Source organism: Myotis nattereri (assembly GCF_964212035.1).
Source record: "Myotis nattereri genome assembly, chromosome: 14".
Taxonomy (NCBI): Eukaryota; Metazoa; Chordata; class Mammalia; order Chiroptera; family Vespertilionidae; genus Myotis; species Myotis nattereri.
This window is the reverse complement of record NC_138089.1, coordinates 21,879,553-21,904,509: the sequence shown is the minus strand read 5'-3', so window position 1 is coordinate 21,904,509 and position 24,957 is coordinate 21,879,553. Positions and strand designations below refer to the sequence as shown.

Genomic DNA, 24,957 nt, shown 5'->3' with positions numbered 1-24,957 from the left:
AAAAAAAAAATATTAGGAAGAAGATTTTGTAGGATGGACTACTCATGGTAGCAACATACAGATAAGTTTAGAATACTAACTTAAACATGGTAGGGAAATCAGATTTCTTAAAGCTATTTGGGCAATCATGAAACATTTCCATACAACTACACAACTGTGTATCTTATGTAATTGTTTTAGTACAATCTTCCCACACAATTTCATTTGTTTTCAACCTGTTTTCCTGACTTAATAAATTCCTGACAGGTACAGGTGATGACTAAATGTTCTCCTTTATGACCTGTAAGAACAGAGTCTGGTGTTCTGCAAGCAATTGACACTCCATGAATGCCAGATAGCAAAGATAAAAATAAAAGCACCACACAATGATTACTAGGACTACAGACTATAACATGGCAACTCATAGGCTGTTTTAAAAATCACAAGTAACATGCAAAATAATGGATGCTTTTAAATAAATAAAACATAGACAAGATCAGAGACTAAGAAAATATGTTCATGCTAAAGAAGTACTAATCCAATGGTAGGTGTCAACACAGACCATCATCACTTGGATTGTCAACACTGATTTTAATCTCTCCACCATCCCCAATAGGTAAAGGGCATTCCTGAAAAGGAATTAGCACCTGCTAGCTTCTGGATGCTGGCAATGCCATCATAAACTTACCCTCTACCTTTTGCTGCTGAAGCACAGCCACAATGACTGGTGAGAGGGCTTGTTGCCCCTGGCCAACAAAGCAACAAATTATGGCTACTGAACTTATCTAAGTTAACTAATCCTGACTTTCTTTTACTAACTGTACTTCTAAACTATACTGTTTTCTTTATTCATAAAATAAACTAGCACTCAAGTAAGAACCATTATTTCACATGCTTAAGACTTCACTTTTCACCTAAACAATACTACTGACCATGCCACAGTTTATACTTTTAAAAATGTTTATTCATAAAAAAAGACTGCACACCTGGATAGCCTCCTGAGACCCAACATCTCACTGTCAAGAGTGTTCCTGGGAAAGCAGAAACAAACATTACATGTGAAGAGAAAATAAGCAACATCAGAGGGTCATGTATAAACCAAATGTGGTTGAGAAAAAAGGATTTATTCAATCCAAAAGATAAAGGATATAAGAACACTTGGGACATTTCAACATGGAAGACAGCAGGTAGATTTTTGGGTAGAGGGCTGAGGGAGAAGAATGCACTCCCACAATGAAGAGAACACATCACATTAACTTTTCTCAGACTCATTAATATTAAAAAAATAAGGCAAAGATAGAATCATACTTGGAAAACGTGGCCCTGACTTCCCTGGACAAGCTTTACTTAAATTCCTAGGCTACTGTGTTTGCCTGAATTTTGGAGAAGTCTACTTTTTATTCCCAAATCCTCTTAACATAACTATCTTCTAAATTAGTAAGCCTTTTGGAAGGCACAAAAATTACATTATTTTCTTTGTCAGAGTCTAAAGTATAGGACCTCTTTCAACCTCTTAACATCCACTCATGCCTATTATTTCATAACCGGGTAGGTTCTTTTACTGCTTTAGCACTTATTTCTGTTTTTCACAAAACACTTTCCAGGAAATCTGTTCATACAGGGACTTTTGATTTGAAGTGGAATTTTATTATTTCAAGAATTTAATGCTCAGTTTTCTTTTTACAGCAGGTTTTAGAGTAATATCTTTCATTTAATCAACTTCGGTTGTCCCACAAAGTACATGCCAGAGATATAGGTAATTTTTAAGTATCTGGCCTGGGCTAATGCATCCTTGGAACTGTATTTGTATTTGTGTGTGTGCGTGTGCGTGCGTGCGTGTGTGTGTGTGTGTGTGTGTTTAAACACTTAACTAGTTTACAATCTCTCTTTTCATTCAGTGTTGGCACTAAATGTACCATCACTTTTGCCTCCATTACCTTCTTTTGCCTGAGAAGTGTTTATCTTTGATTGGTGACTGATCTGGAAAACACAGGTGATGCTGTAGTACAGTTATATAATTACACTCAAAGATGTTCTTGATTTGATGTCTCTGATCTGCTTTCACATTTTTCCTCCGTTGTCCCTGGTATAACAAGGAATTAAGAACTTGGAAGGATGAAAATCATAGGCCAGTAATGGAGGAGACTCACATCTCAGGGTACATCAATCAATTTAGTTACCATGGCATAGATTAGCAAACAAAGTTTTTTTCAAAGCTAAAAAAAGTTTTCCCAAATGCTATTTATAAGAAGGTAATATAGGACAGCTTCTCTTTCCTTAACCATTTTTTTTAATCTTCTCATCTTAGTGGATCTATTAATGTATGAACAGAATTATATCAACAGTTACTAATGACTTCTTCATTCAACTTTGAATGTGTCAAACCCTGCTATTAGTGATTAGCTTCTTCCTTATCTAAGGTATCCTCTTTGGACTGATGCTGCTAAAAAGATGGTGAGAGAGTTAAGGTTAAGGGGGAATACAGTGTTCCACAAAGATCAAGCCAGAGAAACTCCATGTGGGAGGCACAGACAAAAAGAGATGGCCTTGCATGACTCTTTATAGAAGTCCAGCTCCAGAATCACAGAGTAAGGTCCCCTTCCATGAAACCCAGGAGAGAAAGAAAGGGTTAGGGAAGTTGAGAGAAAGGTTAGAAAAAAAAGAAAGCCAAATATCTAGCTTAACAGTTTATGAACTAAAAGAAGTTATGACTTAGAATTTTATAATCTGACATCCTTAAAATGGCAAATAAAGATCAGATTAACAAGGAAAAACAAAGGGGCAATAGTAATGACTTACTTCACTGCAGTGATAGCACTAAAAATTTTCTAATTTACCCTGAAAAATTACCTAAATTAGATTTAAGTAGCATTATTAAAACAAAATAACGTGGCTCACAAAAGAACATGTTTCACCAACCTATATAAATAGTTGTCATTTTTATCTATATCATCTAAAAGCAATAGGTACTTGCACAAAAAATGCTAATTATATATAGTTTACAAATAAATTCTAAAAGAATACATGTTATAAAGTATTTAAAATCTTATAAGAGAATTCATATTTAATAGCTTAAAAAACATTTTTCTGTGCTCATCTGAGACGAAATAAATAGAAACTGAGAAGATGTCTTCAGTTATAAGAAAAGTATATATACCTTTTTCTTTTGGCACTACCAGTATCAGAGGTGGCTGAAGAAATCATGCTGTCTCCATCCTCAATGTCATCTCTCCTGGCAAGCTCCTTTTTCTTTGCCTAGAACAGAGAAGATCCCGGGAGTCAAGCTCATTCTGCTGAGCCCTCCTAGAATATATGAATATTAAAGAGCTAGACATATCAGATTCACCCAGAGATACAACCACACGTAGGATTCATAACATTAGTCATTAAGCATTTTCAATAACCCAATTTAACAAAAGCCTGCATGATAAAAAAGTAGGTTAGAAAATGGATCCAGAGGGTTTAAGAATCAACACTAGTTGAATTTAATACTAAAAAGGACACTGACTTGTTAAAAGCACTGAGACAAGTTAAGTTATAGAGGTACCCAGCTCTGGTGGCCATATTTAATTTACATAAAGCCAACTCAAAGATGGCCTTTAGTAACCTCAACTTCTTAAGCAACAGTGTGGCTAAGAAGAAAATTTAATGTGAGAGGTGAAAGGAGATCTACTTTTCAACACATGCATTTTTAAAGACCTTCTGTCAAACACAGCTGAAAGTCAAACCACAGTAGACTTAAGGAATACATATGAAGTACTGAAAAGGAAATACTTGAAATCCACAGCACTGATCATAGTGTTGACGATACAAAATGAAGATTCTTTGGGTTATCTAAAATTGCTTTTGCTGATACCTTGCTTTGGGATTCACTTTCCAAAAAGATTCTACCAAAAACTGACAAGTAGACAGTATTTTTATTTCATATTTATGCCTTTTGTCTCAAAACCCCCAAATGACCTGTAACCTCAGATACCCTTCAAGGTGTGCTCTCAGAAAAGATCTAATAAATTCAGACTCTATACAATGATTATTTAGCCTTAAGATGCCCTTTCTCCTAGACCAAGATACCTCAAAAGAGACAAAGTCTAGAACCAAAGAAATAACACCTAACCCATAGAATATCACCTTTGACTGGAGGGAAACTGTCTGAGACCCTAAAATTACTCCCAGAGACAAATCCCTGCCTCTTCTACTCACAAAACTAACCCAGTCTAAACTATTATTTCTATTCTACATGGTCCTGATGATGCTAATAAAAAATATTCAGCAGTACTTTTTATTGAAATAAACTAGGGGCCCGGTGCACGAAATTTGTGCACTGGGTGTGTGTGTGGGGGAGTGTCCCTCAGCCCAGCCTGCCCCCTCTCACATACTGGGAGCCCTCAGGCGTTGACCCCCATCACCCTCCGATCGCCTGATCGGCCCCTTGCCCAGGACTGACGCCTCCGCCAGAGGTGTCAGGCTTGGACAGGGGACCCCCATCTCCCCCCGATCACTGGCTCTGGCCCCCACCCAGGCCTGAGGCCTCTGGCCCAGGAATCATGCCTGGGCAGGGGACCCCCATCTCCCTCTGATCGCTTGCTCCACCCCCCGCCCAAGCCTGACGCCTCTGACCCAGGCTTCAGGCCTGGGCAAGGGGACCATCATATCCCCCCAATCCCCGGATCCGCCCCCCAACTGATGCCTCGGCCAGAGGAGTTGACCCTCATCACCCTCCGATCACCAATCACCGGATCGGCCCCTTGACCAGGCCTGAGGCCTCCGGCAGAGGTGTCAAGCCTGGGCAGGGGACCCCCAGCTCCCCGCGGTTGCAGGCTCCGCCCCTGCCCAGGCCTAACGCCTCTGGCCTAGGCGTCCGGCCCAGGCAGCGGGGACCCGCAGTGGCAGCGGGGGGCGCCGCAATCGTGTGCTTCGCTTTAGGCCCAGGCAAGGGACCCCTAGCTCCTGGGACTGCCAGCTTCGACTGTGCCCAGCTCCCATCGCTGGCTCCACCCCTACTTCCTGCTATCACTGGCCAGGGCGGAAAAGGCGCCTGATTCTCCGATCCTGGCTGGGGGCAGGGCAAAGGCGGCCCCGGGGCCGCCTTTGCCCTGCCCCCCAGCTCTTAGCTCCCCCCTGGGTTTCCGATCACTGTCAGTGGCAGGGGGCTTCTTCCTGCTTTCCCTTTCGCCTCCCTGCATTGTGCCTACATATGCAAATTAGCCGCCATCTTGTTGGCAGTTAACTGCCAATCTTAGTTGGCAGTTAATTTGCATATAGCCCTGATTAGCCAATGAAAACGGTATCGCCGTACGCCAATTACCATTTTTCTCTTTTATTAGTGTAGATGATGTGATCTTGCTGGAGGAAATCATACATCTTTTTTTCTTTTCTTTTTAAAATAACTTTTATTTTATTTTTATTTTAATTTTTTTTATTGCTTAAAGTATTACAAAGGGTATTACATATGTGTCCTTTTTTTCCCCCCCACCCTTGACAATCCCCTGGCCTCCCCTACCCCCCAATGTCTTATGTCCATTGGTTATGCTTATATGCATGCATACAAGTTCTTCGGTTGATCTCTTATTGCCCTCCCTCCTGCCCCCCAACCCTCACCGGCCTTCCCGCTGCAGTTTGACAATCTGAGGCAGCTCTGCCATTATAAACTTTTGAACAATAATAGATACAGAGGAAATCATACATCTTTAAAAAACATTCTCAGAAAGTATAAAATTATTTCAGTTATACATGCAACAACTTAGCAAAACAAAGATATCATACCTGCATGACTTGCTGCAATTTTAAAACTCGCTTGTATATGGCTGAATTGGGAACATTATAGCGTTTGGCATTTTCAAACATTAAATTCAGATCACACTCCAAATGATCCAAAGTTTCATATTCTTGGTTCTTTAGCTTTGTTCTGTGGAAGACAAACAGATGGCTAGAATTTTCCATTATGAAAATGATAAAACATCCTTCCTCAAAATTCAGTGCAGAAATTCTGATAAGCACTGGATGGTATCTTTATTAGTTATACTGATTAGAGGTCTGAAAATGACATTTTCAAGATACAAAGTGAGGAGGCAAAAGTACCATTATATTTAGGCAAAATGACAATTTAAAAATCCAAAAGAATAAACTAGAACACTGTAAGATGTAATCAGGGAACCTAGTAAGGTGGTCTATTTCAAAGCAAATATACAGTAAGAATCCTAATAGGAAAATTCTGTTAGTGACTAACATGCAAACCCTAGAAAAATTAGGAAGGTTTAAATGACCTTAATGAAGAATCATGGCAATGTACCTATTTCTGAAAATCAGAGACCATTCCAGTTCATGAAAGTTAAAGCAGAGAAAGTGCTGGCAATGCCATGAAGAAACATTTAGAATAACCTTTTTTTACCCCCCAGGAGTATTAAATATGGACAATGAAGATTGGTCTTAATATAGTAAATGAGACAGAAATATTCCAATACAAACATTTGCAACTAAAATTTGTTTTTAATTTACTTAAAAATCTTAAGAATCCTGATATTTCTCTCAGACACTATGCCTATTACTAATACCAACTCTCACAAAGTCCCTATACACTTTGTACCAAGTGAAGAGTCATGGTTTGCCTAACTCTATATATATGAATTTATACAGGATAGACTTTTCAACCTTTTGATTATAGCACTTGTATGCTATTCGTCAAAGTCACAAAAACAGTATTAAGAACAACAGTATGTGTAAATAGCTTCACAGAGTAACTGTATAAATTCCACACTTTCCTCTTAGAATGACATCATCCATTCTGCATGTAAAATTTTACTTAAAATTTACCAAAATCATATGCAGATTACATGTAGTACTTAAAAAGTTATGAATGTTAGAGGACATCTCTGGGATGAAGCAAAAAACAACTAAGCACAAACTCAGCTATCAGTACCAGCTATGTAGCTAGTACCCAGAGTTTCAATTACAGTCTCAGACTTATTTCTGCCAACTCCAAGGATAATGTGCTGGGTATTCTCAACACCCACAAAGAACAGAGAACCCAAGTTTGTAAATGACAATCTATAATAAATCTGAAATTATCAGAATGATGTTAACCAATAATAGTGTGTCGAGGGAAGAACATAATGGGAAATAAAAGATGGAGCCACACTGTCTATCTTCTGCCCACTCTTCCATTTTTTAAAAAATGTATTTTTATAGATTTCAGAAAGGGAGAGGGAGCGAGATAAAAACATCAATGATGAGAGAGAATCACCTACCGGGTGCCTCCCGCATGCACCCCCACTGGGGATCTAGCCCGCAACCTGGGCATGTGCTCTGACTGGGAAGTGAACCGTGACCTCCTGGTTCATAGGTAGGTGCTCAACCACTGAGCCACACTAGCCAGGCCACTCCCATTTTTGTTGCTTTTGATGACACTCAACTATCTTCTTTCTGCCAACAAATCTTACTAGGACTGTGTTGTACAATATAGTGGCCACTAGTCACATGTGGCTATTTAAATCAAAATTAAATAAAATTTAAAAGCTAGTTCCTTAGTTCCACAGTCACATGTAACTAGTGGCCATCATACTGGACAGCACAGCTCTAGATTTCCCTTTTGGCTGTCGTAGAGCACAGTGGAAGGTAGCCCAGCTCCTGTGAGGCACCACTAGCCAATATTTCCTTGGAAAGAAGGCAAATTCGACATCCTAAAAGTTGATCCTTCAGAACCCTAGTATGCTACCATCTAGGCCTCAGCCACTTCTCTATTCCTCACACTCCCCTACCTGTGTGCCAGATAACTACCAGAGTAAAGTTTAAAAGAAGGGAAAAGTTATTGCAGATTATTGACTTGACACAGTAAGGTTTATATTAGAAAATTCTAACTTGAAAGTTGTAGGCAGGTGAATGAGCTGGCTACCGATGTGTCTTCTTTTGAACTAAATTAATTAGACTATTTGAATTAAAAAAACAACAACAGTGGGATAAAAGATAATAATGACAAAAACCGTTCAATTAAAAGAGACTCTCTCAACATCTACAAGACCGTCACCATCTTTTCTAAGGTGAAGAGTATAAACGACAAACTTCCAGGCTATTTTCTTATGAATGGCAGTCTTAATTTCCATGTTATTTTAAGGTCAAATTAGCTGATTTTCTATATTGTACTTGTGTACAAAACCTCCAAAGTTTGGATTAAATAAAAACACCATAAATTTTTCTGATGAAATGATAAAAATAGAAGTTACAAAATCAAAACCATAAAACATGCTTGTTTAAACAACCTTATTTCCTAGAATCCAGTGAATACAAGAATTTTAATTGCTACCATTTGGAAGGTTAATTATCTGTCATGAAAACATGTTAATACCAGCTTAATCTGACCTTGTCCAGTTAAGATATTTTACCTGCTTTCTACCTGGTTTTATTGCAAAACCTAACGTGCATGTGGAAGTTCTAAAACATTATTATTTTATATTAATATTAATTATATTAATTTTATATTAAATTATTTTATAATTTACTTATTTCCTACTATTTTAAGTGAAACTGTGGTGGTTTAAGTATTATCTGGCTGAATTCCCAATGATCACTTTAACACTGTCTAAACAAAAAAGGGAAATCAAGATGAACTATCTTCCAGTTATTGTTTCAGCTAATGAATTCTCTAAGAGCTGTCTGAACTTATTCTGAGGGGAGAGGGGTTCAACTACAGATATATACTTTAAATGCAGATAAACTGTTGTAATTAAAATATCAATACAAGGTATAGGAAAATCTATGCATTTCGTTCAGTTATAAGAAAATGAAGGTAAATTTTAAGCTGCATGACTTTTTATAATCTATAATCTGACACATAAAATGTCTAGCTGGAACACCTTTCATAAATTTGCATCTTGACTAATGCAGTACAAATACCATTTGTATTTAATCAAATTTATTTCTCAAAATAGGAGCAATATCCAAGCATACTCTAAACATATGAAAAACATTTTTACCTTTAATATCCTTTTCCATTTAAGGAAGGAAGATATATGTGCAGTCCTGGCTGGTGTGTTCAGTGGTTAGAGCATTGGCCCATGCACCAAAGGGGTGCAGGTTAGATTCCCAGTCAAGGGCACATACCTGGGTTGCAGGTTCAAACCCCCGCCCCAGGTTGGGGCACATGCAGGAGGAAACTAATTGATGTGTCTCTCTCACATCGATGTTTCCCTCCCTCCTTCCTTCCTTCCTTCCTTCCTTCCTTCCTTCCTTCCTTCCTTCCTTCCTTCCTTCCTTTCTTCCTCCCTCCCTCCCTCCCTCCCCTCCCCTCCCCTCCCCTCCCCTCCCTTTCCCTTCCCTCCTTCCTTCCCTCCCTCCCCTCCTCCCTCCCCTCTCTAAAGATCAATGGAAAAAATATCCTCAGGTGAGGATGAACAACAACAACAAAAATGATTTATGTGCAGGCTCAACCACAAGAAAATAAATTTATACCAAATGATGTAGAAGATATTTTACCTGATCTGTTGTAGTGATATGGGCATTTTAATTTGCTGATAATAATCAGGGTATTTTTTCTTTGAAGGCAAATGGAAAAAAGGTTCAGCTATTAGCTGCCCTTGGTTATTCCGACAGCTCCTAACTGTGTCATAAAGCTGATAAAAAGGATTTGAAACATCCATAAATGAAGTAATGCTCTCTGCTTCCGACTCTCCTTCTTCATAACGTGCAGCTTGAAAGACAAAAAATGTATTTATAAGGTAAAGAACCATACTTTGAAAAGTTCTTTTAACAACCTTCCAGGTTAAGCTATATGTTTGAGAATACTATTTTAAAAGAATAAGCTCTACCCTTCACTAAAGATGATGTTAGTAATTCTCAGTATAATTGTATGTTTACTTAGAGAAATGTTATATAGAAATAGAGTAGAATGTTACCTAGTAAATTTGCTATTTTTAAAAGGTTACAAAACAAATAAACAAAAGGTTAAAAGTAATTTATCTTTTAAAATGTGCCTTCTTCAGAGACTTCTTGCTCTGTATGTTTGGCCAAGAAAAGGAACAAGTAGTCTTTAATGGTTCTCAGAGCTGAAATGTAAAAGCTAAAACTATAAAATTCTTAGAAGAAAATGTAGATGTAAATCTTCCTGGCCATTGGCAACTACTTTTTTTTCTTAATAGCTGAAGTGACTAAGTAATAATCCTTTTGTGACAACAGTACTACTTATTAGAAAAAAGGCAATGAATACTATTTAGAAATTTTGTAAATGGTGTGGTTTTCCCTCAATTTGTTATGTTACTATAAGGTTAGTGAAGTTAACCAAATGTTAGAAGGAAACCTAAACATAAAACATGTGTCACTTTTATAATCAGCAAAAAAAGCTAATGAAAAGAGCGATTTTCTTTCAATTTTTATAAGACAAGGCTTAATTTAAATTTAAAAAATTTAATTCTGTAGATAAGTATCAAAAAATTAAATTCACTCTAATAAGTTTACAGTAATTATGAAATTTTTATAATTAGTACAAAATAACATACAGCTGGAAAAATCTGTTGTATCACACTTGATTATAAAATAAAGATATGCCAGAATAACTTTATGAAACAAATTTTAGCTCTACATATAAAAAAATCTACAATAAAATAAAAAATATTATATCACACTTAAGAGACTGACAATGACATCAATATATCTCTATTAGAGGCCCGGTGCACGAGATGCACTGAGGGGGCGCTGGCAGGGGAGGAGGAGGGGCTTACGGTTAGGGTAGCTCCTTACCAGCCATGAGCCCTGTTTCTGACTGGGCGGCGCGCCCACTGTGTGAGCACACTGACCACCAGAGGGCAGCTCCTGCATTGAGAGTCTTCCCCCTGGTAGTCAGTGCGCATTATATTGAACGGTCGTTCCACTGTTTGGGCGATTTGCATATTACTCTTCTATTATATGGGCTAGCTGTTGTTTAGATTGCTATTTAACCAACTGTGTACTCTTAGATACATTTTTAGTGCTCAATGTTCTCTGTTAGACTTGTTTAAGTGGCAATTTACCATGCGCTTTGATTATAATTTACATCTATCTTTAAGCCATAAGCTATAGCTGAGAAAAAGTTATTGCCTACTGAAACTGTTAAGTCAATAACCTGGAAAGCCTATACAATAAAAGTCTAATATGCTAAGTGTCCAACCATTTGTTCAATCCATCAACCAGTCACTATGACGCGCACTGACCACCAGGGGGCAGACACTCCGACCAGTTAGCTTGCTCCTGGCGTCTGGCAGATTGGGACTGGGCGAGAAGAGCCGGACACGCCCTGGAGCCCTCTTGTGGTCCCTCCCTGGCCCCGATCATGCACCAGTGGGGTCCCTTGGCCTGGCCTGTGCCCTCTCGCAATCCGGGACCCCTCATGGAATGTTGGAGAGCCAGTTTCAGCCCTATCCCCGCAGGCCAGGCCAAAGGACCCCACTGGTGTAAGAATCCATGCACCGGGCCTCTAGTCTAAGATAACGTGAATGTCTTCCTGGATTCCCTGATGTTGTCATTAGTCTCATTATCACAGGTTTCAAACCAGGATCTGCTAATGTTGTCAAACCAACTGTGTTGAAAAAAGTATTTATTTACTCAAATACAAACTTTAACACAAAATAAAGCAATAAGCTTTTGATAAGTTTGCCAACCAAAGAGTGAAATCAAAATGCCACAAAATAGCTTGTACTTCAAACCTGACAAACTCTCAGCCAGACCAAAGTCACTGCAATTTTCCTTATCCAGAAGGACCCATTGATAAAGCAGTGAACTAGTCTCACAGCCTAATGCCTACCAGCCAAAGCAGCATCCTCTTCACTTTCTGAGCCATACTGAAGTGCCATGGTAATTGCTGATAAACGACCCCCTTGGACTGCTCTTTTATTCCTACAAATAGAAACAAACAATTAGAAGACATGGAAAGATGTTATAGTAATTTGTTTACTTTATAGGAAACAGGAACTGTTAACAAAACATTCAAAGAAAAATAATTTCTATTTAATTGCCTCCTCAATTTATCTTTGTACTTTTATACTCTCCGTAATCAATTTTATCCAGTACCAATATTTTTCTCTTAAAAAAGAGGGAGTGGTGTTAGAAAGCCTAAAGTAGGCTACTTGCAATTTGTTTTTAATATAAATGCAACACTACTCTCTCATTTTATGAAAAATAAAGATTCATTAATAATTACTGGTTAATTCTAAGATGCTCATATTTTACAATGAACACAAATTCTATCATGAACACAAAACCTTTTAGATTTTACCACATTTTACTGGTAATATTAAACATAACCAACAAATAACTTTGCTTAAATATTTTCTAAGAGGTGAGGTCAGGCCTAAAGTAGTACCTCAACTTTTCTTTCTCTTTATTGATTTTAGTGAAGGAGGGAGGGAGGAGGGCGAGGAGGGGGAGGGAGAGGGAAAGTGAGAGGGAGCTGGGAAAGGAGAGGGAGCGGGGAAAGGAGAGGGAGAGGGAGGGGGAGGGGGAGAGAAACATCAACTTGTTGTTCCACTTATTACGGTGTTTCTTGCCTGTGCCCTGATCAGTGATGGAACCTGCAACCTTGGCATATCTGGATGATGCTCTAACCAGTTGGGCTGCCTGGCCAGGGCAATATCTCAACCTTTTAAATAAGGTACTGATAACAAATTCTCATAATAACCCAGCTATACCCAAAAAATATTACTTCAGGATAGCCATCAAGCAAACACTAGTATGCCTATCCTTATAAACGTGGGTCAGCTCTCAGACTAAACACACTCATTCTCTCTCACCGGTAATACTTGCTAGTGGGATTTCTCTCTTCAACAAGGCTGCCTTTACTGTGTGCAGAACCTGTCAGCCTGGCTGCAGCCAAATTTGATGAAGTCCTATCCAGAGATAAGATTTAAAAAAAACCTCAGAAACTTGACAGCTAAAATCAGAATGCTGGGTAAACAAAAAGGAAACAACCATTTTCTTCTTGTCTAAATAGAAAAGTTCAAATACTTCTGAACCTCCATAACCAGGGGAATGTACCACAGCTGGTACTACAGAGCTTATTGTCACCAAAGTGATCAGAGGATCTGGTAACCAAGCAAATGTCAGGGTCAGAAGAAAGATTTCAAAGTAGCCACTCAACCTTTCCATTCAAGTAGGAGGAAACAGAATTCCAGAAGATTTATTCAAAGTCAGTCCTAACACAAGGAAAAGCCAGGATAGGATGAGACTTTAGATCTTCTGACAACTGGCTAAATACTCTTACTGTAAATAAAAACATCTACTACACATTATATACAAATATCATAAAATTACTTATATTACATATAGTATACATCATGTGTGTAACATGTTATACACAAAATACAACTATACATATAACATACATGTATAATATAAATATATAGCAATAAAAGCATATAGTGATGCTAAGTCTTAAAATTGTTTCTTTTTAAATAAAGCCCTTCAGCTGCAATGAAGGTGCTGGTTAAGAGTTATCCCTACTCTCTTCAGAATCACATTATAAATAAAATCTTGAAATGTAAAATATTTCTTCTTTTCCACTGTATTGATTTCACTAGCTAGAAGATTAGGCAAATAATAAAAGCACAAGGGTTTTAGAGATTGTTTTTTTAACTGATTTTTTTATAGAGAGAGAAAATGGGAGAGGGAAACATCAATGTGAGGGAGAAACATCGATTGGCTACCCCTTTCCACCACCGAGCCCCAAACCTGGGCATGTGTTCCTGACCGGAATCGAACCCGCTACCTTTTGGTGTACAGGGACGACGCTCAACCAACTGAGTCACACCAGCCAGGGCAGATTTTAGCCATTTTTAAACCTACCTCATTCGAAGGCTTGACTTAGTCATTTCATGTTCAATTTCTGCCTTTTTCATATAAAATATTTTTTTAATAGAATTTGCATCCTGTCAAGACAAAATTAGTTGTCTTACAAAAAGTATCGAAAAAAAGGACAGTTTAAAATACTCTTTATCGTACATTGGACATTTTCTATGGCATTCCTTCCATCCGGAGTAGCCTTTCATTCAACAGCCACAAAGCTGCATCCTCGAACCTTTCCACAAGCTTCCAAAACATCTTTTTATTTAAATATAAGTTTAAAAGCCTCCTAGCTTTTTCACAATTAGTTAAGTAAGATCTAATGATGAACAAGGAAAAACAGTGGTGAAAATATGATGAAGTCTACGAAAATACAATGAACTCTATCTGTGTACACTGACCTAAAAATTGAAACAAAAGTAACTTCTAAGATTAAAGACTATCCACTTAAACTTAGAATGAATGTACTCGCTTAAATTAACAGACTACTAATACATCAAAGCCAAAGTTTCCCTTCTCCCTATTATTTACTTTAGAGAAAATAATCACATCAAAAAGTAGTTCTTAACTGCGTCAACATTTGGTATTACACAATTAAAATGTTTAATCAAGGACTAAGAATACAAGGACTGCAAATTCATTCCTGGTTTTCACTAAATGTTTCTTAAAAGATAAAATGAAAGGTTAACATTGACTATCAAAAGCAACGGTATATGAATTAGCATTCTGAAAGTCTCAATATTTGATTCCTAAAAGATTTTCTGAGCAGCCTGTGCTAAATTCCCAGTGATATATTATTAATTCAAGAAATTTTTATGTTACAACTGCTCATTATAGGACTATAAAACTTCTGAGGGAATTGCAAAGCAACGAAATAGTCATTATATTTTTTTGTATTTATTATACTACACAGATTACTTTTTATATGTATGTGGTTTAAATGCAGGGACTAAATCAATATTTAACAAAAAGGTGGATAAAAAAACAAACCTTGTCTGGCATAAAGATAGACACAAATGAAATAGAACTGAATCCAGAAATAAAACTATAAATGTATAGTCAATTGATTTTTAACAAGGGTGCCAAGACTATTCAATGGGGGAAAAGAATAATCTTTTCAACACGAGGTGCAAGGAAAAATAATTATCCCATGTAAAAGAATGAATGTGGATTCCTATCTAATACCTACCTCATGTTTCCAAAATTAATTAAAAATGGATCAAAGACCTAAATGTAAAAGCTAAAACGATAAAATTCTTAGAAAAAACATAGATGTTAAGCATTATGACCTTGAACGAGGTAATGGTTTCTTTTGTTTTGTTTTAAACCTAGACCAGTGGTCGCCAACCTTTTGGATCTCGTGGACCACCAGTTGGCAACCACTGACCTAGACTGACTTAATCCCGCTCCCCCATGCCATATATTTTTGTACTAGAGGCCCGGTGCATGAAATTCGTGTGGGGGGTGTGTCCCTCAGCCCAGCCTGCACCCTCTCCAATCTGGGACCCCTCGGGGGATGTCCCTGCCAGCCTGATGGCCCCCAACTGCCCTCCCCTGCCAGCCTGATGGTCTCTAACTGCCTCTGCCTCATTTCGCTCCCCCACCGTGGTTTTGTCTAGAACAGCGGTTCTCAACCTGTGGGTCGCGACCCCTTTGGCGGTCAAATGACCCCTTCACAGGGGTCACCTAAGACCATCCTGCATATCAGATATTTACATTACAATTCATAACAGTAGCAACATTACAGTTATGAAGTAGCAACGAAAATAATTTTATGGTTGGGTCACAACATGAGGAACTGTATTTAAAGGGCCAGAAGGTTGAGAACCACTGGCCTAGAAGGAAGTTGGACGTCTGGAAGATGGCCAGTAACCCAGTCTAATTAGCATATTACCCTTTCATTAGTATAGATTAGTTTCAGGTTTACAACAAACATAGTGATTAGATAATCATATATTTACAAAGCGTTCCCCCCAATATTTCCAGTACCTACCTAGCACCATACATAGTTATTACAATACTGGTAATAGTTTCTTAATAAGACACTAAAAGCTACAAATAACCAAAGGGAAAAAATAGACAAACTGGACTTACCAAAATTAAAAATGTATGTGCATCAAAATACACTATCTTAAAAGTGAAAAGACAAACCACAGAATGGGAGAAAATATTTGTAAATCATTTAACAGGGCTAGACTATCTAAAAATCTAACAACTCAACAATAAAAACATAGGTAACCCAATTAAGTAATAGACTAAGGATCTGAACAGATACTTTTTCAAGGATACGTATATGAATGGCAAATGAAAAGATGTTAACATCACCAATCATTAGGGAAATGCTAATCAAAACAACAATGGGCTACTATTTCACATCCACTAGAATGGCTACAGTAAAAACAAAAACAAAATAAAAAACAAAGTTGGTGAGGATGTGGAGAAATTTCACTTCCACATTGCTAGTAAGAATGTAAAATGGTGCAGCTACTTTAGAAAACAATTTGTGGTTCCTAAAAGTTACTATATAGTTACCATGTGGCCCAGAAATTCCATGCCTAGGTATGTAACTGTGAAAAATGAAAATATATCCACATAAAAATATACATGAATGTTCGCAGCACATTATTTATAACAGCCAAAAAAGTAGAAATAAACTAAATGTCTAGCATCTATGAATGGGTAAATAAAACATGGTATGTACATATAATAGAATATTATTCAGCAGTGAAAAGAATGAAGTACTTACACATTCTACAACATGTATACCTTGAAAACATTATGCTAATATGAAATGTCTAGAATAGGAAAATTCATAGAGACAAAGTAGATTGGTGGTTGCCTAGGGCTGGGGACATTGGGAGGAAATGGATATTGACTACTAACTGACTGTGATGATGGCTGCACAACTCTGTGAATAAATTAAAAGCCATTAAATAGTACTCATTAGGTGAAATGCACAATGTATGAATTTTATCTCAATAAAGTTGTTATTATTAGCTCTAAATTAAGGTATCTACTCTTATCAATAAAAATCATAATAACAAAAAAACTAACCTTGAATACTTGAGAACCAGGTTCATTATAAGTTTTGGCATTTTTTGCTAGAAGATCTATATCTTTGGCCATTGCATGAATACTCTTGTAGCTTCCATTCTACAGTAAACAACAAAATATACAAGTTCCTCTTATTGAAAGTTAATCAGTATGACCTTAAAAAAAAAAAAGAACTCCACATATTTTTTAATTGTCACTATGTTCCAAGTCTTTTTTGGAAAGTACACATGAACAATATGTTAAAGTAAAAATTTATTAATATTGTCCATTTACAAACAAGTTTTTGAGGTAATTAACAAAACCAGAGCTAAATTATTCTCATAAAAATAACTTACAATTTCTTTAAAAAAAAATCAAGGTAAAAGTTGTTTTACTTAGCAAACACATAGCGCCTACTTAGGTGCCAAGCACTGTTCTAAGTGCTTCATTAATACTAATTCATTAAGGTGGACTTAACAGTGTGAAGTAAAACTCCTCTAGTTTTATGGACCACTTCTGATAAAAGGTAAGTCTAGCACAGATGTTAACATTTGTGCGTACCCATATCTTGATGCTTATTCAATCCAAAATAAACCAGGAGACTCATAATTGCCTCAATTTACAAAGGAAAGAAAGGAGGGAGACTCTCTACTCAAAAGGTACTCATGAGAACACAGAAATTAACAGACACCTTCTAGAGAGACTAAGGAAACCAAATAAAGGAGAATGGATGGTGGGGAAGGATAAAGGATAAAACCATGAGCACAGACTGCGTAGGTAGAGTAGGGAAAATGAGGCAGAGTACAGAGAGCCAGGCTAAGCAGAAGAGCTATTTATTTGCCTTGTAGGGATACCCAATATCTGAGCACTCTTTTTATTTGTAGGAAATGCCAACACAGGTGGTAGGGAAGGACCTACCTTTCACAACGGAGGGTAAAAGTGGGCAGATGGTAGCTTTGCCAGCAGCCTGGCAGCAAGGGCAAGGAGAAATAATTCATGCTTGAGCCTTGAGGGACTAAAGACAACAGCAAGGGAATGGAGGAATGCATTCCTAACTCCTGAAGGAGAGTAGAGTACAGGAGTGGAGCAGCGGGTATCCAGAGCACAAATTGACAAATGACAGTGGCAACAACAATGGCAACACAAAGAGACTGCGTATCACCTAACCTGTGCCATGACAGCCTGAGTTCTATTTCCCATAGCTCTCTCACCTTCCTTCTCCTATCTAATTCCATGACCTTTCTAATACCTTTTCATGGATTCCTTTCTGCTTAAATTAGCCAGAGCTTGTTGTTGTTGAACTGGCACAAGGAGCTGCAACTTGCTTCAGCAGGCATTAGAAAACTAGTGACAACTCTCTGGGTAGTGGAATAACAGGAAGAAAGCTAGGGTCAGGAAGCAATATGCAGAGAGGACTAGAGAGCCTTTCATCAGAGAGGGAGTAAAGACTGTTACAATTATTTAGACGTAAGAGGACAAAGATCTTGATTAGGAACGTGGTGAAAGGAGTTGCTTCTGTGGGGCTTCGGAAGGAAAAAGGACATAAGGTGAGAGGTCACAGAGTGAAGACTGGGGCTGAGGTATGGGCGTTTAAAGACCCACTCCGATTTTCTGTATTATGAAAACATTTTATCCCTAGATAGATGTTAGAAACCCTAGGGATTCGGGTTCTAGGAGATTAAGTCACTCCCAGTAGCACCTATTAGGTTGCCTGGAGGGAAAAACCAGGAGGGAATTTGTATTGTAACATTCAGTGTAAATATTTCTATGGTACCAGTAATTTCTACCTTGTTACTCTTTCCTACTCTTTGAGTTTAAAGCCAAGGAAGTTTCTCCCTCCCGGCAAATCACTGTGCTTTCAGGCTCCTTTCTCAATGACACCATATAGCACATCATTTTCCTTTCTGCTTTATCTGCTAGTAGCCCCAAACCCTCCTTACCCTGGGAGGATCAGTCACTCACATTACCAAGGCCACATCTCATAGATGCTCTAGGAGATGCTTCACATACATTATCACCGACCTCTACAACTCTGTGAAGCAGTAATACTACATTCAGCATACAGCAGAGGAAGCAGGCAGGTCGCCTGACCAAAGTGACATAGCTAATAGGAAGCAGAGCTAGGACCCTGGCCAGTGTTTCAAAATGGTTAGAGCATTGACCCCAAGCACCAAGGGGTCACGGGTAAATTCCCAGTCAAGGGCAGGTACCTGGGGTTGCATGTTTGATCCCTGGCCCTGGTCAGGGTACATGCAGGAGGCAACCAAATCAATGTGTCTCTCTCACATTGATGTCTCTGTCTGTCTGTCTGTCTCTGTCCGCTCTCCCTCCCTCCCCACCCCCGCTGCTCTCTCCCTTTGACTCTATCTCTAAAAAGCAATGGGAAAAAAAATCCTTGAATGAGGATTTACCAAAAAAAAAAAGAAAAAAAAAAAAAAAAGCAGAGCTAGGAAAATAACCCGTTAGTTCAAATTCTAAAAGCTAGATTTGGGGTATAATTTAGCTCATTTTTCCTATACCTTCCTTAACCTATGACAATCAAATTTTAATTCTCATTCATTGTCATCCACTCAATTAATATTTACTAAGCACCTACTCTGTAGAGAGGAAGTAACAGTATAGGGCTTAAGAGCATAGACTTTGGAGACAGACTGCCTGGATTCAAATCCTAATTCTTCTCCTTACTACTTGATGACTTGGGGAAGTGATTTACCACTCTTATTTGTTTACATTACATTAATGTGATAATTCCTTACGGAGACATTTACTTCTCATTTTCTAAATCTCCATAAGACCATAGGCAAATCTACCTTAAACCACATATGTTTACATATGGTCATCTTCATACCTGTATCCTCTGGGCAATGGTCTTGAGATCTATAGGTTCCTTAATTATTGCATAATAGTCTGGATATTGCTGAAAGACAAAAAGCCAGGCATGCTTAATAGGTGAAAGTATCCAGCTTATGAGAAAACAAGGAAGCACACTGACATTGACCATCTTAATCAACTGAGCAGCTTTGTGAAATTCAAAACTAAACATACAGCCCTAGCCGGTTTGGCTAAGTGGATAGAGCATCGGCTCACAGACTGAAGGGTCCTGGGTTCAATTCTGGTCAAGGGCATATACCTCGGTTGCAAGCTCATTCCCTGGTCAGGGCACGTGCAGGAGGCAACCAATCGATGCGTCTCTCTCACATAGATGTTTTTTTCTGTCTCTCCTCCTCCTTTCCACTCTCTCTAAAAATCAATAAAAAAATATCCTCAGATGAGGATTAACAAATAAACATATAAAATCTACATTCACAGAATCACATAAATTAAAGGTCCCAAGATATCTGTGCCTAGAAATGAAGTAGAGGAATGCTTTTTGTTGTTGTTATTTTATAAAAGTTTATTTGAACCGAACTGATGCTGGGGAGCAAGATTTGAAACCCTCTCTAGAGGAATGTTTTTTAAGGACTTATTATAAGCTCTCTTAATTTTGCAATCTAAATAACACAATCATAAAAATAAATAAATAATACAATTATATCTTATCCTATATAATAAAAGCCTAATATGCTAAGTGTCTGGTCGTCCAGTAAGCCATTCAACCAATCAAAGCATAACATGCTAATGATATGCTAAGGCTGCTCAACCGCTCGCTAGGACGTGCACTGACCACCAGAGGGCAGTCGACCAGTTGCTATGTTGTGCACTGATCACCAGGGGGCAGACACTCAATGCAAGAGCTGCCCCCTGGTGGTCAGTGCGCTCCCACAGAGGGAGTGCCACTCAGCCAGAAGCTGGGCTCAGGCTGGCAAGCACAGCAGCGGGAGCGGGAGCCTCTCTCACCTCCGCAGCAGTGCTAAAGATGTCTGACTGACGGCTTAGGCCCGCTCCCCACCAGGAGCGGGCCTAAGTCATCAGTTGGACATCACCTGGGGGTTCCCAGACTGCAAGAAGGCACAGACAGGGCTGAGGATACCCCCCCCCAGTGCACAAATTTCATGCACTGGGCCTCTAGTTTCATATAAAATTCTTAAGGATCTATAAGAAGTCAGGTTGCAAGATTTGTTAGTTTCATGTTTAACTTATGCTTACACATCTTAAATGAAACTATGTTTAAGAAACAAAGCAAAGTTCTATTTTCTTATCAAATGTTAGCTTATCACAATATGTAAAGTTAAACATGTTAGAGGAATGTCCTTGAAGGATTTCACAAAGCCTAGAGTGCATGCACTGCCCTGTGCCCTTCCTACATGGTATGTTCCTTGAAGTAAATAATTGAAGTTGACCAAAAATCAAAAGTTGATCTCCTCAGATGAGAGGTGTCAGAGGAAGTCAGATTGTGCTCTCCAGGCTCTTTCTACCTGGTTCAAATCTTAGAGCCCAAACAACAACAAAAGTAAAGGCCACAGCTTTTACTCAATTACTAGGCTAAAGGGATGATCTCAGTGATGCTTCACCTTATCTGATCCTTCTGCTTATCCCTCTATTTTCTTAACCTTTCTAGTCCTTTCTTTCCTTTCCTGTCCACTCTCTTCACCAATTCTACTTCTAAGAAACAGTTTAGAAGACAAATTATGGCACAGCCACCCAAGCTGGTTACAGCGTAATCCACGCTGCTGGCTCATGTATTCCCAACCCACCCCTCCCACTTAACCAATCCTACTTCAGAAAGGTTTATAAAGGATAGGTAAAAACTGCCTTCCCCTCTTTGTCGTCTTTGGAATTGTTACACCCTAAAGGACCACTGAGAACCTGCTTTCCCCAACTAACTCCTGCTGCATGGTATCCCAAAAGCCTTCCCAGAATGGGGGAACTAGATTACTACTATTTTATTGCTCCAAATTAACTTTGGTGTCTCAACTAATACTGAAGAGTAAAAATCTCCTCAGAGTAAGAATAAACCTTGAGTAAAAATTGTACTCATCTCTCATACTTTTTATTGTAGTAAAATATACATAAGATTTACTATTTAATTATAAATGTACAGTTCAGTAACAGTAAGTACATTTACATTATAGTGCAACCATCACCATCATCCATCTCCAGAACTTTTCATCTTCCCAAACTGAATCTCCATACCCATTAAACAATAACTCTCCACTTTCCCCCTCCTACCAGACTCTGGAAATTGCAATTCTACTTATTGTCTCTATGAATTTGACTACCCTAAATACCTCCTCTAAGAGGAATCATACAGTATTTGTCCTTTTGTGTCTAACTTATTTCACTTAGCACAATGTATTCAAGGTTCATTCTTATTTTAGCATGTGTCAGAATTTCATTTAAAAATTTTAAAGGACGAATACTCCACTGTGTGTATATATACCATATTTTCTGTGTCCACTAATCTGCTGAGGGACACTTGGGCTGCTTCCACGTTTTAGTGATACTGAATAATACTGATATAAACATGGGTGTACAAATATATCTTTGAAACCCTGCTTTTACTTTTTGGGTATACACCCAAAGTGGAATTGCTGGCTCATCTGGTAAATCTATATTTAATTTTTTTGAGGAATTGACTTCCTGACTTTAAACTGAAGTCCAATATAATCATTTTATTTTTCTAATCAGATCCACACTAAGGACATTAATGGTTATATGTGCTTTATACCTAATATCATAAGTGTCCTATAACTAGTCAAGACACACCTTTAAATAACTAGACTTATTGATGATTAGTGGGGAAAGCTGCATGCCCCTCATCAGTCAACAAGCATTTCTTGCACATCTATGGCAGGCTGGGTTCCAATTTCATGGTAGAGACACAAAAGAAAATATGGCTTTGTGCCTATCATTAAGAAATTCAGGGCCCAGGAAGGAGGTAGATACAAAAGTAAATGATCACAATGGAGTTAAGTGCTAGAGTGGAGTACTCTTAAAAGTGGAAATTTTTGTAGTTCCACAGGCTAAAGTGGAACCTTTAATTATGTTAATTGCCGCTTGAGTGTGAAGCCACAAGGGGCCCTGACACTTTCAAAGCACCGGTCGCCAACCTTTCTGACCTCGCGGACCACTGGTTGGCGACTGCTGTTTTAAAGAGTCTTACTAGTCTAGAAAACCTTTTCTTTGGGGTAGAAAAGTACCTGTTAGGTCTCTCTCTTTTCTCCATCACCAATTAAGGAGAACTAAGAGAGGAAGAATTCATTTATCTTCCTCTCATTCTGTCTCCTGAGCAAAGAGAATGTTTCTTGTCTTTTATAAATAAACTAGAGGCCTGATGCACAAAATTCGTGCAAGGGGCTCGGCCTTCACAGCCCTGGCTTCAAGGTGGTCAGGAAGGAGATCTGGTCTAATTAGCAAATTACACTTTTATTATTATAGAAGAGTTAGTTTAGGTGTTTATCATTTAGAATTACCCATCTTAGAAACAACCCAAAAGCCTATCAAGAGATGAATAGATAAACAAAATGTGGCATATAAACAAACCATATATACATACAATGGAGTATTAGCCTTAAAAAGGAAGGAAATTCTGACACCTCCTACAACATGGAGGAACTCTGGAAACCATTACACTAAAGTGAAATAATCCAGACACAAAAGGATAAAATTGTTTGATTCCTCTTATATCAGATACTTAGTCAAATTCAGAGAAAGAGAGCGAGAACACAGAATATTGGTTACAGGGGATGGGAGGATGGAGGAGTAAGGTGTTATTGTTTAATGGATACGGAGTTTAGGAAAATGAAAATTTCTGAAGATGGATGGCGGTGATGGTTGTACAATAATATGAATGTACCTAATAACACTGAACTTTTAAGTATTAGTGGCAAATACTTAAAATGGTTAAATAGTGATCTTATGTTATGCATATTTTATGCCAATAAAAAATACACAGAATTACCAATCAAGAAACAAAAACACAAAATTTTTTTCAAAACCTACAACCTTCTGGCCAAGTATAGACCATATCCTTGTGTGCTGCTGAGATCATGAGGAGGAGCTCTTGGCTACCTCCAATACCTTCCATTAACTGTACTCTATTCACTAAGAATAAAACATTTTAAATACTTAAAAATAAAACAAAACTCCCACACTTTAGTTCACCCATCTTTAATTGTATCACTTACCACTTTAGAAGGCAGTTTCTGAAAAAGTTCGCTAATGAGATGTCCTGATGGATTTGTGGCTACAACTATGGCTTCAAGAAGCTGCTCCAGGATCTCCTTCAAGTAACTTGGAGAAGACTGGAAGGAGGGGTTTGAGAGCAAGAAGAGAGGGGAGAAATAAGTACTTTGCAAGAGAAATCCCAAAATAAATGCTGATATTAAATATTTCCCAAAATTTGAAAGCCAACTCAAAGAGCAACTTCTAAACAGTACTTATTTTAAGTACAAGTTTTAAGAATATCATAGAAATGCTCTGGATGCTGAATGTGGTGGCTGTACTCACAGAATGGGATGTGTGAAACTAATGAGGCTCTACACATATTTCAGTAACTAAATCTTTTGGATCAAGTTCTTTTATAAACTCCATTCCATTGTTAACATTGTTAACAGTGAAGTTCAAGTACCATATGTATAAATGATTAGAAATGCATACGTTTTTTGGGTCCAAGCAACTAAGAAAGAAAAACATGCCCTATGATACCTGGTCATTTCTACATCTGCTGTTCATATCTATTGAAGTCATGATATTCTGGTAGAGTAACTATATATGTAAAGTAGGAACAACATACTTTTCACCAGAATGTACTCTGCCAGCTCTAATAACAGAATTCAAGTTATATCAAAATTGACTGGAGATTAAGTCAATTGATGCACATCACTTCTGCTCTCCAAATGGCCAGCTTATCCTACCTACCTTAGTCACTGCTTCAACATGGAAAGTATATGACCCAAAAAGTACCAGGCCAGTTTCTATAGTGAGCACTGGGATATCTTAGTCAAGGTTTATATTAAATAGTTCAAGTCCAAACCATGTTTTGTGCATATTATATAAAATTTAATGGTTATTTCTGATTTAAATAATAATAGCACTAGTATTTTTGTCCTAATCTAATAGGTTTTTTTATTTAGTATAATCTCAATATTAAGGTCCTCTAACATAACTCTACAGAGAGGGCTTTAACAAATCTCTTGGGTCTACCACAGTGCCTAGGAAAAACAGACACACAATAAATATTTACCATATAAGACTTGTGGTTAGCTG

General features: G+C 38.0%; 1 protein-coding gene across 2 annotated transcripts in view; it reads right to left on the bottom strand.

Moving 5' to 3' along the window:
* The window catches only part of PBRM1 (polybromo 1), a 129,682-nt gene that overhangs the window by 79,091 nt on the left and 25,634 nt on the right, over positions 1-24,957 (bottom strand). For both annotated transcript variants that reach the window (XM_081105995.1, XM_081105994.1), the window contains 10 exons: positions 23,877-23,993; positions 19,658-19,726; positions 16,831-16,929; positions 13,780-13,862; positions 12,729-12,824; positions 11,744-11,835; positions 9,445-9,658; positions 5,743-5,884; positions 3,137-3,234; positions 966-1,010 (listed from right to left, as the gene is read on the bottom strand). In XM_081105995.1, the coding sequence (XP_080962121.1) occupies positions 966-1,010; positions 3,137-3,234; positions 5,743-5,884; positions 9,445-9,658; positions 11,744-11,835; positions 12,729-12,824; positions 13,780-13,862; positions 16,831-16,929; positions 19,658-19,726; positions 23,877-23,993 (1,055 nt within the window). The remainder of the gene's footprint in view (positions 1-965; positions 1,011-3,136; positions 3,235-5,742; positions 5,885-9,444; positions 9,659-11,743; positions 11,836-12,728; positions 12,825-13,779; positions 13,863-16,830; positions 16,930-19,657; positions 19,727-23,876; positions 23,994-24,957) is intronic.